The sequence below is a fragment of the Ictalurus punctatus genome, chromosome 10, assembly GCF_001660625.3.
Source record: "Ictalurus punctatus breed USDA103 chromosome 10, Coco_2.0, whole genome shotgun sequence".
NCBI classification, from domain to species: Eukaryota; Metazoa; Chordata; class Actinopteri; order Siluriformes; family Ictaluridae; genus Ictalurus; species Ictalurus punctatus.
The window spans coordinates 22,009,064-22,025,909 of record NC_030425.2 but is presented as its reverse complement, the minus strand read 5'-3'; the positions used below and the strand labels follow the sequence as shown (position 1 = coordinate 22,025,909).

The following is a 16,846-nucleotide window of genomic DNA, read 5'->3' as shown; positions in this document are numbered from 1 at the left end:
TATACAAAAAGCATCCTATGTGCTTAAGTAGCCTAGGTTATGCAAACATTAAAAATTTGAAACAAAAAACAAACAAAAAAAAACATTTCACAATATTGCCTAGGCTATGGCAACACTATGGCTGACCTGAGTGCACAACAGCTATTAAAAATTAGCAAAAGGTGCCGTGAATTGTGCTCACACAAAGGTATTTGCTAGCATAAAGAGTCTGTCATGAGTGAGAGTGAGCACTTTATGTCTGCAAGCACTGAGCACTGTCACTCGCAATCTTTATTTTATTATTATTATGACCATTTGTGTTTAAATAAAAAGTCAAACAAGTTACTTAAAAATGACATGAAACCTGTGTTTTTGCAATGATTTTGTACCACCAAAAATTTATATTTTTATAGTAATTTGCTATTATTATTGTTGCTGTTGTTTGTTGTATTGTTATTGTTGTTGTTGTTGTTATTATTATTTATTTATTTATTTATCTATTTATTTATTTATTTTCTGGAAATTAAAAAAATCACAAAATAAGATGATTCTTTTACCTTCAAAGGCCTAAATGGAAGTCTAAGATGATAGCTAATTAAGTAGTAATTGGTGTAGTACACATTCAGCATTGTGGTATAATAAATATTATTATAATTATTATTATCACAATAACAATAAAAGTAGATCACGTTTGTGCAATGTTGACCTCGGTCACGTTTCTGCAAAGTGGACCTCGCTAAAATTTTGATCCTTGTTCCAGCCCTGAATACATAGAAGAAATTTTGTAATTATCATGTTGTGACTGCCTTGCATGAGAATGTTAATTCACCAGGAGCTGCATTGTCTTACTAATTCCGGCATGGCACGATGACAGCGCCTCCCTCAATGATCTACGAACAAACTGCATGCTTTATTTAACCACAGAGTGCACAAATATTCATGACAAACAAGAAAATGAGGTCAGGCTCTCACCAGACAAAACCAATACATTTCACTGCCACGTCTTAATTAAGTAGCTCAAATGCATCGCTTGCTTATGGCCGTGTGATGAAGCTCTAAGATCTGACGCAAATACACATTTATATGGGTGAGCTATAGTGCTGATGGTGCTTGTACAACCAGCAAATTGCCTGTGTTGTAATCATGCATAGTAAATTGTCCTTAATCAGCAAGCTGTTGGGCTAGAAATCTAAGGATGACCACTGCAATATGACTAAGGAAAAGTATATGAAATTAATTACAGACTGAAGCAATGTCTGCATCTGCAGAAAGGCTACGTAATAAATTGCAGACAGCAATTGAAACTGCAGTTGTCCCCTATGCTGTTAGTTAATGGAAGAGTTATATTTAGACATATGGACGCTGCGGTACAATCAAACATCTCTAATTGGAAAACGCACTATTCGTCAAATGCTAAACAATCACAGTAATTTGTGGGACATGTGCTGCTCAGCATCCTGACCTCTGATATCTGTCTCGAATGTTCTGCAAAAGATATGACACATTGCAGGTTCACACATCCTGACCAAATCACAGGATCTTCCAAGGACTACATGGTGACTGCGAAGTCAAACGTGTTAATTGCTGCAAATCCCGCCAACTGTTTTACTCATCATGATTGTCTAAAGTTCTTACAGTAGTGTATGAGAAAGATGTTTGATGCTGTATGATAGAAACCTGATAAAAACACAAGTCAGAGACCTAAAGAACTTACAGTTCGACCAGCTGAAGGTTCTTGAAGAGCTGCCAGGAGAGCGTTGCAAGTGGGTTCTTGGACAGATTTCTGTAAGAGAAGAGAAACAATAATAATTAGAGTATGCTCGACAGTGGGGTGTTGAGATGGAGCCCAACATAAAGTGGAGTTACTGTTGTGTGTTATTCCTCAGCAATCTTTACAATTTCACCCCCTTTTATATTCCCTATCATACAACAGTTACCAATCAGGGATTGTAAAGACTGACATGCTTCTTCCAAGACACATAAATCCAGCCAACCACATCTTTTCTAACTGTTGCTCATGTTGCATCACAGTGTAGAGAAAACTGCTATCCCTTTTCTGCATACATGATCTCACAGATGTCCACGATTGGATATTGTCACTTTGATTGACAGGGGAGAGAGCTTATGCCATCCCCCCCAGAGACCATAGCCAATTTTGCTCCATTGGAGTGGTGAAAAAGAACGCATATCTGTTGTTTCATTCCGTAGCCCCACCATTATGGTTTTTAATTTACTAAAGAACGACACATCAAGCACATCATGACAACTATACTATATATATTAGTACTAATAAATTCATCATATCCTTGAATTATTATACACACATACACACTTATAAGAGTGTTTTTATGAAAGTGAAAATTGTATGTGCTACAGCCTTAGTCCAAGTGCTACTAAAGGAGTGTTAACAAAAGCCAGGCAGGCTTTATGCAACAGGAAGTCAGGGAGAGGCTCCATCACTGCCAAGAAGAGCTGAGAGAAAAGGAACACAGCTGCGAGGGACGAAGCCGCTCCGCCAACTCAACAAGGAGAACTCAGGCGCTTCACAGTCGGCAAATTCAAGAGGCAATCAAAAGCTAGGGGTTATAAAAGCCAAAAAGCTTGCCGGGAACTCATAACGGTTTCTAACCAATGACACCGGGGTCATGCTTTGTGTAAAGGGGCATTAGTAAATGGATGTTCACGGTACGGAGTGAAAGTTTCTCCTTTCAACAAAAATGGAAGTTATTTACTTGGTTATCTATGCCTGGTGTACCATGGGATATTGGATAGATAGCTATGAATAACATTTGTCTAGATCCTGCTTTTCTCAGATGCTTTTACCTTTAGTCATCAGTCAACTGTCCAAATAGTTTTGGACTATATAAAATATATGTTAGAAGTAAACAGATATTCTGTGATTTAACCTCAAATGATGCTGTAAAAAATGATAGCTTAGCAAGAAAATCCTTTTTTATATTATTAACTAAATATACGATTGCTTTCGCTAATTTCAGGCTTAAATATTCTTATTCTATTGGCAGATCTTTCTAGAACTAATTGATTTAAATAAACAAAAGGAGGGATCAATGGAATAAGACAATTTTGTATATATATATATTTTGTATATATATATTTGAAACATTTTCACTTGCTAAAATATATTTTCATTGCAGGGATTTGAGTCTTTTGGCTTCGATTCACAGTTCAGTGGGTTTCCATTCAATTAGTACATTAGGGACTATTTCATTCAATTCAATACACTCAGAAATTTGATTCAGTGCTTCAACCTTCTTGGAAAAATTTGTATATGCAATGTCTGCACATTGCTGATGATTTGTTTGGGTGACTCTAAAAACCCCAGACATTTGACTTCATACTGGGAAGTCATTCACGAAGCACTTGTTCTGCTTTAGCTGCCATTCATTCTTCCTGAATTTATGGCTAGTTCTAGTAAGGGCACTGACATCATTAGATTAATTTTATTTTTGACCAATGTGCTATTATTTTTATTTCTATTGAGATTGATATAGTTGCAGGAATTGTGATTGGTGCATCAAAAAAAGGAATGAGTTGGCCTTACCTCGCTTTTATTGTGTTGTTGTAAATCCCAATGAGTATTCCCATAGATAATACTTAAATACAGTGCTAAAACTGCAAAAATTCACCACCACAAAACAAGCAATTAACATCCTTGTACTAATTTGCTAAACATGCATTTTCTTCCTGTGAATACAAAGAAAATGTACGTGTTCCTACCTAACAGACAGGTCTTCCTGCAACATGCAATTATGCAATTAATCCTATTAAATCCAGCACATGAAGCTAATTGTTCTTTGTCGTGTTGGCCTGCGCTTACAAACGCTAAATCCAAACTTATTCTGGTACCACTGAAATGGCTCTCTAATGCCAACAGTCAATCCAGAGCCAGTGGGTTGGGTTACACGTGTGTAAATGTTAGTTCATCATATCGGAAGTGATTCTGTATGGTGCCACAGAGGTTGAGGAAGGAAGAGGTGGCGAGGCTGCCTTTAGAAAGCCTATTTTGACTACATGACCAGCTCATTTTCAGGGTCGTTGGGAACTCTTATGAGTTTTATAACAAGCACGGCTCGCTGCTGAGACCCATCACCATAGCAACAAGCTCAGCCGATGCAAGCTGATGCAGTGGGAGGAGTTTGCTTGGCTCTGTGCTGGTCTCTGGTGTCATCACCCCCTACACACACACACACACACACACACACACACACACACACACACACACACACACACACACACTTTCTCACTCCTCAGGAAGTCTGGGTTGTACCTTTTTTGTATTCTGACGCTTTTTACTGACTAAAGAATTTCTGACGGAGGTTATCAAAGCATGTTACATAAATCCCAACATGCAATCGATTTTTCTCTTTTCTAGAACCTCCTAAAGGGAAATGTCAAGCTGTATTTATCAGTAGTGTATTAACAAGTGGGCACTCATGATGGTGGGATTATTCCAAGGTTAGGTTGATGTCTTTAGTCACATATATGCACCCTAGTTTTAAATATATAAATATATATCTACAACACAATAAAACCAAATCATTTCTAACAGTAGAGCTATCAAGAAGTCAGTTTTTCTTTCCGATCAACTCATCACACCCACATCATGAACAGGTAGCCTTTTATTTTTGTAGGTTCACTGAATCAGCGCCTTTCAGAGATCAAGGCCAGTTTCTCAGAGCAAAGCAGGTGACTAAGCGGCGAGAATCATCTGCAGTGTATTCTTGAGCCTCAAGCTAGCAGATCAGCCAAGTGATGGAAACATCAGCACTGTAATCAGACAATTGCCTGGTGAAATTAATATTTTATTACAGGGCTGAGAGAAGAAACATGCTTGCGACAGATGTGAAGCCCATGGTATTTACAGAATTTCCTTTCAGGTGGATGCTCGAGTGCCCTGCTGACCATTAATGTTGTGAAAAATTGTCAATCTTGTCTCGTTTTTGGTTTATTTGTCCAAACCACCTACATATTTAAGGAGATGCTCTTTAAAAAGGTCACCTCTCACCACTGTGAAGAAAAAATGTCAACAAAAAAAAAGAAAAAGAATAATTTGCTGGATGGAAGTTAATAAATTAGGAAATAAATTAATTAGCCATCTGGTGTAAAAAAAAAAAAAAAAAAAAAAAAAAAAAAAAAAAAAAAAAACCTAATGTGAATTTAGAGACCCAGTAAATACTGAAATGGAAAAACTGACAGTGTAGCAGAGGGATAATCGGATAATCAGGTCAGAGATCTCCGAGTCTAAGTGCTACCAACCTGTTGCTCTTGCTCTTGGAATTCTAATTAAAGCATATTTAGGCACTGAGGGTTTCAAAAGAATTGGCCTTATTGCAACAGCTCACATTGTAATTTGCAGAAAATTCACCATTCAATATAAAGAACAAATATAGAAAAAGAAATATTAGTAATAATTGAAGAGAGGCCATTTTAGTCACTTTTGTATAACAGATTCAGTGCATGGTAATTTGCAACAGCTACTAGAACACTCAAGAAAACAGCTTTTATACGAAGCTTGAGTAGGCACAAAAATATGCTTCATTCTTGTAATCATTACCTCATTATGGGCCACTGGTTTTGAGCAGAACAGAGGGAGTCATTAATCCCCTTGTGCTATAGGAGAACTATACGAAGTCTGAATGAATGATTCTGTATGGGAGTTGTTTACTTTACTGACTCAATATACCTGATTTAGTGGAGGCAGTGCTTTGGTATTACTCTTTACTCATAGCTAAATGTGTCAGCTAGGGACATCTGTTGATTCAGTGCTAATTATAGGAATCAGATAGCATGGCAGAGGTGCACTATCGGATGCTTCTGGGTGGATGGATGGATGGATGGACCAAACATACAGTTCTAATGCTTTATTTCTGCTACAGTAGGAGCTTTCAGTGATTGTGACTCACCTTCTGCAGTTGTGGATAATCCCAAAATCATACCCCTTTGGGAAGACTGCATTTACCAAAACCAGTACATGCCCAAGTCAAACTTTTGCTTCAGTAGATAATCACGTCTGCATACCTTAAATTTGCACCTATGAGCTCCTGCTCTAATCATAAAGACTGCCCTCTGCTCATCCCAGGAATCTTATTCACAATATGCTCATCCTGAACATCCTTCAATAAACATAATATCATCTGCCTTTACGCTTCTACACCTCGATACTGTAATGATTTATAATTTCACTATCCACTGTCAGACTGCACAAAATTGCAAAAAATAATACTGAAAAAGCCCAGGGTACCTAATACTCAACATTAGCTCAGTGTTGAAACTTTGGTTAAAATGGTTGCCCACTTGGTGTCCCACATCTAAAAACATTTAGAAACATGTCAGGTGCTGGACTGTTAGCTTTTCTTCTTTCCTAAGATTGTCCCATTCTACTTTCAGAGCCTAAGGTATTGGTGCTAATCAACTGAATAGGAAATATGATAAAAATGATAATAATAACAATGGTCTTATATTATGGCTCACAAAAATGCTGATGTGGCCCAGGATTAACCCTCTGTTTGAGAGTCTGGTTCGACTCAAGGTTTATTCCTAATGTCATTTTAAGAACAGTGAATTTTTCCTTGCCACTCTCGCTTACTTGCTAACAACCCTGAACAGTCTAGAAACCCACTGATCCTGATATTGTCCAAGTCTAGCTTCAGTAGAGTTGTACAGTCTGATACCTGTCAGCAGGAATGACTTCCTCTTGCAGTCATTCTTATCATCTTTACTAAAAGGTACTCCACAAACTGACAAGTATGCCCTGGAGGAGGTGGAGATATTATCTGTAATAGTTATCAATTTGGACACCATTCTCAACTCCACCACCACTTCCGAAACTTGCCTTATTGATGAGTTTATCTAGCCTGTTAACCTTTGTCATTTTTATTGCACTACCCCAGCAGACCAGAGCATAGGATATGACACTCCTGGCACCCTAAAGTCAAGAGATTGCACGTTGAAATCATGACAATGCCACAGATGTGTCTCGCTGGGGTCTAAGAATACACAAAGAGCTCTGTCTGTCTGGTTAAGCCAAGTATACAGAATTGGGAAAATTAAACAAGGGTAAGTTCAGATGGAAATCCAATTCACTTGATTCACAGTAAAAGGTGCATTTTCTTATGGTAGCAGTTAATTTTTAAAACAAGAGAATAGGCTGTTGACTATGTAGACTTCCATCCATCTCTCCCTTTCCTATCCCACTTATCCTACACAAGATCATGGAGGAACGTGGGGCCTATCCCAGGGGACTCGGGGCACAAGGCGTGGGACACCCTGGATGGGGTGCCAACCCACTGCAAGGCACAATGGGGGTGGCTGTGGCTCAGGTGGTAGAGCGGGTTGTCCACTAATCGTAGGGTTGGCGGTTCGATTCCTGGCCCACAAGACTCCACATGCTGAAGTGTTCTTGGGCAAGACACTGAACCCCAAATTGCTCGCGATGGCAAGTTAGCGCCTTGAATGACAGCTGTGCTACCATTGGTGTGTGTGTGAGTGAGTGAATGAGACACAGTGTAAAACACTTTGGAACCACTAAGGTTAAAAAAGCACTATATAAGTGCAGACCATTTACCACAATCGTACACAATCGCTACGGACAATTTAGAGATGTCAATCAGGCAACCACAACGCATGTCTTCAAACTGGGGTAGGAAACCAGAGTACCTGGAGGAAACCCCTGAAGCATGGGGAGAAGTATGGTGTTCTTGGGATCATTCACATAATCTTTCTTTCTTTTAAATGTGATGAGCTTAATTATTGCCAAATAGTTCTATTTTTGTTTAATCTGAAGTATATTGTTCCAAAAGAATTCTGATTTGTCTATTTGACTTGTCTATGCTTTTTTTCTAGTAGAAAAGTTTTGTGTTAGGTGTAGGAATGGACATGACTGTGGTGCAGTTTATTGCTTATTGTTCCCTCTGTAACTGTTGTTGCTGCTGCTTTGTGAAATATTCTGTTGTTCATGCGCAAGGACGAGGAGCTGTGGTTCCATGAACTTTCCACCTGCATATTATAAAACCAGGTGCAATGGCAGAGATGTTTAAGGTCTTTGCTATGGCTCTGCAGCTTTTTCTATCCGAGTGTTGTTTAATGAGCTTGTTGCTGAGAACTTTAGGAAGCTTCATCTCCTTCACTTGAATGCTACATTGCCAGTAAACATTTTATTTTTATATAGATATACACAGTGTTGAAAAGTCAGGAACCAATGAGAGTAATACCACATATATTTAATTTTGTATTTATTATTCACAAAATATGCTCCATATGTTCACCCTTACACTCTATGTATTTTCTATATCATGTTTTTGCTTAACATATTCCCATTTCTTCCTGACTTTTTGGACAACTTGTATTTATTATAGTGTTGGAATTCTTTTTTCCCCAATCAATTTTTTTAAATTAAATATATATTTGATTATACTTATGAATATACACTTTTGTGTCCATATTTCTAAGTACAAAGTCAAAGGACGTTACATGTGTAGATTTGAAATATATCTATGGACTGGAAGTATATCGAATAACACAAAAATATGTCTGAATGTTTGTTTCCTCTCACTGCATACTGTAGATTGATACGTTAGGCATGTAACAGTAAACCACATTACATGGCCATTTATGACAAAATGTATATGTAAGGACAGCTCTGAATGTATCAGGGCTACCGAAATCAACTATAAGAGAACTCATAAAACACTGGAGAAATGAAACTGTCACTTTAAAAAAAAATTCTGCAAGAAAGCTAATCATGTCAGATTGCACTTAGACTTGATAAGTGAGAACCCACATCTTCATTACAAGCTGCATTATCTAACAGTTATTATTCAAACAAATAGATGTTAGATATGCTGCAATCTATTAGTGCTTAATAGTTGTTTATTCACCCATGCATACTAATAAGGTCTTAGAAGTATTAGAGAAGAGTCCTTTTGATCCATGCTAAGGACAATGACTAGCCCTGCATTTGCATGCCAAATAGGGAGGAAAAAAAAGAACTGAGACACTGCTCAGTGCCACAGTAAAGGCCATGGCGGCTACACTGTGTATTTCAATAACCTGATGCAATACCACTCCTTGCGCCATCTGTGCTGTCCCATTTTCACTAACTGACTACTATATTATTCAGTCTTTATGTCTGCCCATATTGACTATACAGAGTGTGTAGTCTGTGTGTTAAAGATATAATATATATAGTACTGTCCAAAAGTCTTAGGCATACTGGAAAGTCTTAGAAATGCTGTAAAGCAAAGCTGAGTTCAAAAATAATGAAATTGAATATTTTGTACATAAAAAAAAATCTATTAAGAACAATAAGCCACACTAATCTAAACAAAGTCAGTATCTATTGTGACAACGCTTTTGTCTGTAAAAATGCATCAGTATGCTCGAGTACATTTTGTACAGATTTATAAGGAAACTGGAAATAAGATTTTCTCAGCATTTTGGAGAATCTGCAACAGTTTTTCTAAAGAATTTGGCTGTTGCATTTGCTTCTATTCTTATATGTAAAACCTTTGCTTCTTTACTGAAATACAAATATTTTTCTTTAATATTTAATTTTTGTTGGAAAAATACTCTTTAAAACTGTAACCCCATAACGCCGAAGTCATAAAAAAAAATTAGGGCACCTAATACTTTTGCACAGTACTGTATAATATTATGCTTTATACCGCAGTGCTGTTTAATTCTTGAATGTGATTAGTCAGAAGATATTAAATAATTATCTATAACAGCACAACACTGACAGTAATTCAAATCACAAGTTTCCATTAATGCTAAACATGTTTGTTCTAATATGTTTCGCATTTCCATAGTAACAATTCATACACAAGGACTTATATAGCAGACACTCCACATGATCAAAGCCTAATCAGAAACAGATTTAAAAACATGTTGTTGTATAATTGTTGACATGGTGAAGATTTCTGAAGGAGACATTTATTTAACATTTATGGAAGGAGTTTCTAGTGTTAGCGCTTCATAATTGTCAGTAAGTTTTCCACCATGAGAGTTTCTGCTTTCCGGTAGAACTGCTGAATTTTTCTGTCTTAATAACTTCAAGAGGAAAAAAAACTGGCTAGTGAGGAAATGACTATTTATAGCTGTTGTAATGTAAGACATAATAGGAACTTGTCTTGTGGATTTTCCACAACATTAAATGTACTGTTTTTACCATGCAAAATCTCAATGGGTGATTTATTTAGCGTAATCTAAGTGTCATCGTCAAAGTTCATAGTGTGGATCAGCGCACAGAGCACAGGTATGTAAACAAATCAAAACAAGATCATTCATATTCAAAAATGGGGAAAACAGGCAAGAGTCAAAGCAATAAGTTAACGGAACTAAGAAACAAGACACTGGAAAACAAGAATCGGGTGTAATGCCAGAAATGCACAAGAGGTCATCACAATGAGAAAATGTAACAGCAGGGTCTACATTGACAAAGATGGACACAACTGGGTAACCCACCAATGACAGGACAGGGGCAGAGACAAATTTAGAACAGGAACAAGTACATATGGTATTGTAGGCAAAAAAAAAAAAAAAAAAAAAAAAAAGCATGTCATTAAGCCAAAAACATTAGCATGAAAGCAGTTGGATATGTCATGCCCTGAGAAGGGAAATTTGTGACAATGTAATTTTAAACAATTAAAAATCACGATGTGTTTTGTTTATTATCATTGGCAAACTGCTGTGGTATAAAAGGAATAAAACATTTCTGGACATGATGTTATAGCAAAATAATCACCTTTGGGATGGTAACAGTATCTCCATTTCACATTGCGGCACCACACCACCCTCTTGATTATTTTCCTACAACATCATCATCATTTTCCATCATGTCTTATTCCTTAAATAATAAGTACTATAATAAGGACACATTGAGAAAAATAATCTTGTTCCATCTGTACTTGCACAGGTGTAACAAAACTCATTAGCGAATCTGTTTGTGGATAAAAAGAATTACTGCCAAGTGATTTAGAGTTGCTACTACAGTTCAACAGCTTGGCGCAGGTTCAAGTTAGGATGTACTCACGCACTTGAAATCATTTTCGTCATGAATGAGAAATTCATCTGAAAAGATCCCTTTGAACTTAACCTTTGAATGAACCATTTCAATTTGCAGTTCAGATTGTTTCACCCCTTTCCAACGTGAGACGCAAATGCATCCTTTTGCCCATTCATACATGATCAGGCACAGAATTATGTACAAGGCCTCTTCAAACAATTCTCCAAAAGGATGAGACTGTGCCATGAATCAGCCAAAGTGAAACTGCCCACACTGAATGAAATGTCGTCTTTCTGTCATACCATAAGAGCACAAAAATCCTACCAGATAACCTTGGAAAAAGGTAAACACAAAGATGCTGAATAATTGCCTATCTAGGGTTCAAGGGCTGCAAAGATTTCTTCAGAACGGTTACAGCTAAGTTTCAAAAGAAGCTTTGGTGCAGGTGCAGTGCCTCCCATCCCACTGATGCCTCTCAATGCACCCAGGCTGAGTCATACAGCTGTCTATTATTCATAGGTGCAGATACCTGCTTTAAATTTAAAAACATAGAAAGTCCTAAAAGGTTTGCCATCATGGCTGAAGGATGAAGGGAAACAGTATTCTGATGTTGAGCACATGCTTATCTGAACTAATGGGTTATTAAAAGCATTTTAGCACTTCTGGTTCCTTCGTCCCAAAGTCAGTGGGCTTTTTGAATGGGTTTATGGTTAAATGCATGAAATAAGGTCATTGGTTAACACAAGCTAAAGATATTTACATGTTTTATTCTACAACATAAAATACATCTGTAATGGCAGCTTCAGGGCCGTTTCTAGGCATAGACAAACTAGGCGGTCACCTAGGGCGCCACCAGCTTGGTGTCACCAACAGGAATTTCACCTAGAGCACCACTCATGATTTTGTTAAGCTTTTACGTGTCTTGAAAAAGATGATTGCTTACAAGTGGCTTAAAGGGACTACAGAGGTTGCCAGGGACATTAAACGTCATCACACCGACCAGGAAAAATCATCTACTACAGCTTCATTCTGTTTATGCTCTTACTTTTGCAAACTATTTCAAAGCAAATGTTCCAACTTGTAGATTTTTTAATATATGGTATTTTCCGATTGTAGTGTTTTTAAAATAAAGATTGAAAGAGTTGTCATAAACTTAGTGGTGGTGATGTTGAAGTCATGCGACCATGATGTAGTTCATTTATAGCCTAACTTTAGCCTTTTACTTCTGGCAGTTGTACAGTTGTGCTCATAAATTTACATACGCCTTGCAGAATCTGAAAAATGTTATCAATTATATATATATATATATATATTAGAATAATACTTGACTGCTTGATATCTTGGTTCCAGAAAAAAAAAACACACACACACATTGCACAGCAGGAAAAGTTACAGAAGCACCGACAACGTTATCCGCATCAAGAACTCTACATTCTTTTACTATGCTAATTATAAATGCCCCTACCCTGCCACACCCACATCCTGCCCCTGGTAAACCAGTGTTGCTTGAGATGCATCTGCATACTGGAACATGATTGGATCTTATTTTTTATGATGCAGTAACGTCGCCTGGCTTTTCACATTGAGGAGTCTGTGCAGCCAAATGAATGTCCCTAAAAGGATTAATACTGAATAGCATGTTTTATATTTTAAGTTTAGGTTGCCTTTGAAACAAGGATGATAGCAAATTATTTTCCATAATGTTTTCTAATGATGTACTCTGTTCGCTGTTAGGTGATTGATTTTTTAACTGATTGACCATGCCCTTTATTACACCAAATTATTGTTTTACAGGATGCACAGAGTATGTCTCTTGGAATAGTTTTGCTTTATCGCAGCCTGAGAAATCTACGATAAATTAAGTCACACATGGTAGATATAATTTTGCTCTTTCTGCTGGAAAATGGCAAGAAATGGGAAGCATTTTCCAAAGGGCACACCAGCAAGCAACTCACTATTCAAATGCTCGTTCCTTTGATTGCCTGGCTTTGATAGAACTGGATTTCAATGATTGCAAAACGTCTGAAAGAGATGAATTTAGGACGTTGGACATCACACTTTGAGATATAATCCTGGCAAGAGATTTTTAAAAAGATAGAAAGTGGCAGTGCTGGTGGTGGTGGATGGTGGTAGTGGAGTAATGGAACCCTGGAGGGAACAAAGAATAAAAACATTTCAGATATGAATGATCTGTAGCTTTCAGAGTCTGGGTAAAATGAAGGCTTATCTAAGGTCCTGTTCCACCAGCTGGTCTCTCTCAGCAGGTTGTCTCTCCACCAGCTCCTCCATATTAAACTCACGGATCAATTCAAACTCTCATCTGTTAATATTGCTGCACCAATAACAGAAGCCCTTAGCTATTGGTCACATATGGTCGTAGGATTGAGAATCTGCAGCTGAATTGTTATTTCCCATTGCTTTTTTAGTCTGCATCATCAAAGGCGTTGATTGCAAAACCAAAGCCCAAAGAGATTGTCACCATGCACAGTGAAGGTGTGAGAGGGCAATAATGAACGAAGAACTGTTACTGTGAGCTCAATCTGGCAGAGGGCCAGCACCTCTCAGCAGCAGCTCAAAACTGTCATCTGCCGAGTCGCTATGCCCTGGCACCTGGGCCTGCCATCTTGAGCTGTTCTGATGAACTGGAAGAGGAGGGCAGATGGCAGCAGGAACTGGCAGAGTTCTCTCTTTGGAGAGAAAAGCAGCACACCCGTGCGAAATTCAAACCAGCAGGCTATCTTGACCTTACAGAGCTGCTCTTAATGCTCTCACCTAATGGAAGGCACCAGCCAAGGATCCCATGGAACCTGAGCATGGGTCAAGAAGAGCTAATCATATTCTCCTCTGGAACCATGTGCTTAAATGGCTATAACAATAGACTAATTTAGTTCTCTGAAGAAAGGAGTTTTTCTTTTGTTGATGGAGAAATGTATCACACTCTATTAAGTAGTGCAAGTTTGTTAGGTTTTTATACTAGCATGGTTAAAGAAAAGAGCTCTTACAGACAGCGGATACAGGAAGCTGACCGTATATGTGCAGCATGTGCTTGTGATATTGCACAGGACAAAGATTTGCCTCCTCCGTGTCTCTGGCACTGCCTCTGTGGTGTTGGCTGAAATGTCTCAAGAGCTCATCAGAGTCTCCACAAGCACAGCAGACCCGAGCAGATGTCACTCTGGCTACTAAAATATTATGGTTCTCTTTTAAAACTTCCAGAACTCTGAATTAGATTTCATTATAGGATGCACTGATCAAGTAAGGAATAAAGCAGAACAGGGTGTGCTGTTATAGGAAAATAAACAACGACTTCATCGTGTGATGCAGACAGACACTGTTACCACCCCAGCAGAGTTACTGTTAGCACCCCAGAGTTGATTCTTTTTCAATACAAGCACACCCCAAAGAGTTTTATTCCTCTTAGACCACAGTAATTTGCTAATGGTTGCCATTTTAATTTATTAATGGATGATTCATCATACTTTTTATCCAGATGCTGTTAAAGTAAATGAATCAGCACCTTCTATCCAGTCTCATTCAAGAAACAGTGCTCTGGTATCATTTACATTAAACTGGATTCTAATTTATTCAACATGCATGACCAGATTCCATGAGGGAGGAAATACTTAAGGTTCCACAGAATGACACAGATGCATAAAGATGTAAGAATCATATATCAGTGCAATCCCTAATCAACCCAAGCAATTTTAGTTTACTTAGTTTAAATCCTACCTAATTACTAACGAACAGGTACCATATATGCCTCGTTTGCTAATCATACCTATTCTATACTAGTCTTAGCTTAAACCGTAGTGGTTTTTCAGTGATTTTTTTTGGTCATCAATAAAAAGTGAAATGAACCACAAGGGAAACCGCTGCATTCAAATGAAATCCTTGATTGTTGCCTAAATAGGAAACCTTATTACTAGGTAAACACTCACAAAAGGCATTCATACAGTAGATGAAGCCAGCATATTAACGGAAAGGATTTTTGAAGGGAGGAAAATCATGATGCTCCAGTCATAATTATATTCAGACAGACAATTACAAAGGACAATATATGACAGAAAAACATAGTGTACCTGTCTACTGAGTGATCTGTATCCCAGTTAGACCATGCATCCTCAAAGGCTAAAGGTCCTTAAGACAACAACAATAGCGTTTCCACTCATGGGGCTTTGATGATCTTTTGCATAATTGGCAATGCTGTGTGTCTTGTAGTTGATTTAATGATAGTTAGCTCATGGGACAACAAAAGATTCATTAAAATGAACATGCAGTGCTGAGTGATACACTCACAACATCCTTAAACCTACATGGTCAGTATCATGGTTTAAATTAAGCTACAGTTTGTTTATATTTTGGGAAATATAAATTACTAAAATTGTTTTTTTTTTTTTTTTTTTTAAATAGCATGGCCAGATAAATAAAAATAATAACTCTGTGAACAGGATTAGAGAAAACAGTCCTCTAAAGCATGTCTCTAACACACCAATTATGTTACACAACTAGAACAATATAGCTGAGGTTGAGGAACTGCTGAGAGTGCTGGTATTTCTACACCTGATGTGTTTCCAGTGTTTCCAGTGTTTCCAGTGTTTCCAGGGGCATATTGGTAGGGTTCATATTTTAAATCCAAATACTTATAAAGATACTTATATTTGGAGTCACTGCACATATATAGATAGTGTAAATCTTTTTTCCACACAATCCACATCGAATTCTGCAAGAACTGTGGACAGGAACAGAACAACAGTGCACTCCAATTTTAGTATTTCTTGTAATTAAGCATACTTTATCCATGACAGTGCCACCACTGATGAGGGGCTAAATTATCAAATATTGCTCAGGACTGTAAGAGCTGTGGTATTAGCTAAGGCAATGCTTTTACAAGTTAATGTGCATTCTGTGGTAGGTTTATGGAGCAACCAGGAATGCTGATTCAACAGAAGATTTAATTTCCCACATGTACAACAAACTGAATGGAACATTAGAGGGAGATGTTTATTCTGGTTCCTCGTGTTGGTGCAATAAATATCATTATGGGACAAACACAATCAAGGCATTGTGGGATATTATGGGTGATCATTGTGTAAGGTTATAGTTAAAGTTCTGACCAACTACTCAGAGTTCAAATCCCAGTACCACCAAGCTACCACTGTTAGACCCTTGAGCACGGGTTTTCAATCAGGGGCACCTTGCACCCTGACCCCAGCCCCCTAACAAGCTAGGACATGTGAAGAAAACAATTTCAATGTGCTGTACTTGTTATACTTGGAAGTCATATCGCATAGAAACTGTGGTTGTGTAATTTGAATGTACAGGCATTGATATGAATCAATACATTGGTTAAAATGGAAGTCAGTCTATGCTGTAACATCGGTATAGACAATTCAGAAAAACCTGCAGTGTCAATTGGCCATAATACACTACAGGACCCATATTATCTTTTATCCCAGACTGGTTTTCTAATGCATGACTGGGGACAGTATGTTAAGAACAATTGGCAAAAATGGGTAAACAACTGCTTGTGTCGACTCATGTACTCAATCAAGCTAATTACTGGAAGGTTGAGTTTCCCCTTAGGGTGCTGACAAAGTTCTTGCGCCTAGACTGAAAGGGAAAGAGAGATGTCCATTATTGACAGAAAGAAGAAAAAGCACACAGGATGCAAGCAGGAGGCACATTGCTCCCTGCACCGCAAAAAAATCGACTCCCAGCCAGAGTCTGATGAACAGGCTGGAACAAGGCCCACCTCACTGGTAATCAGACAAGGTGTGAATGGAAGACATCTTTGCTAGCAACTCCCCAAGGGCTGAGAAAATCTTTTTCCCAGTCTCAGAGTTG

General features: G+C 37.9%; 1 protein-coding gene across 2 annotated transcripts in view; it reads right to left on the bottom strand.

The window, feature by feature from the left end:
• Nucleotides 1-16,846, bottom strand: part of ntrk3b (neurotrophic tyrosine kinase, receptor, type 3b) — a 140,959-nt gene that overhangs the window by 75,631 nt on the left and 48,482 nt on the right. For both annotated transcript variants that reach the window (XM_047157999.2, XM_017477360.3), the window contains exon 4: nucleotides 1,694-1,762. In XM_047157999.2, the coding sequence (XP_047013955.1) occupies nucleotides 1,694-1,762 (69 nt within the window). The remainder of the gene's footprint in view (nucleotides 1-1,693; nucleotides 1,763-16,846) is intronic.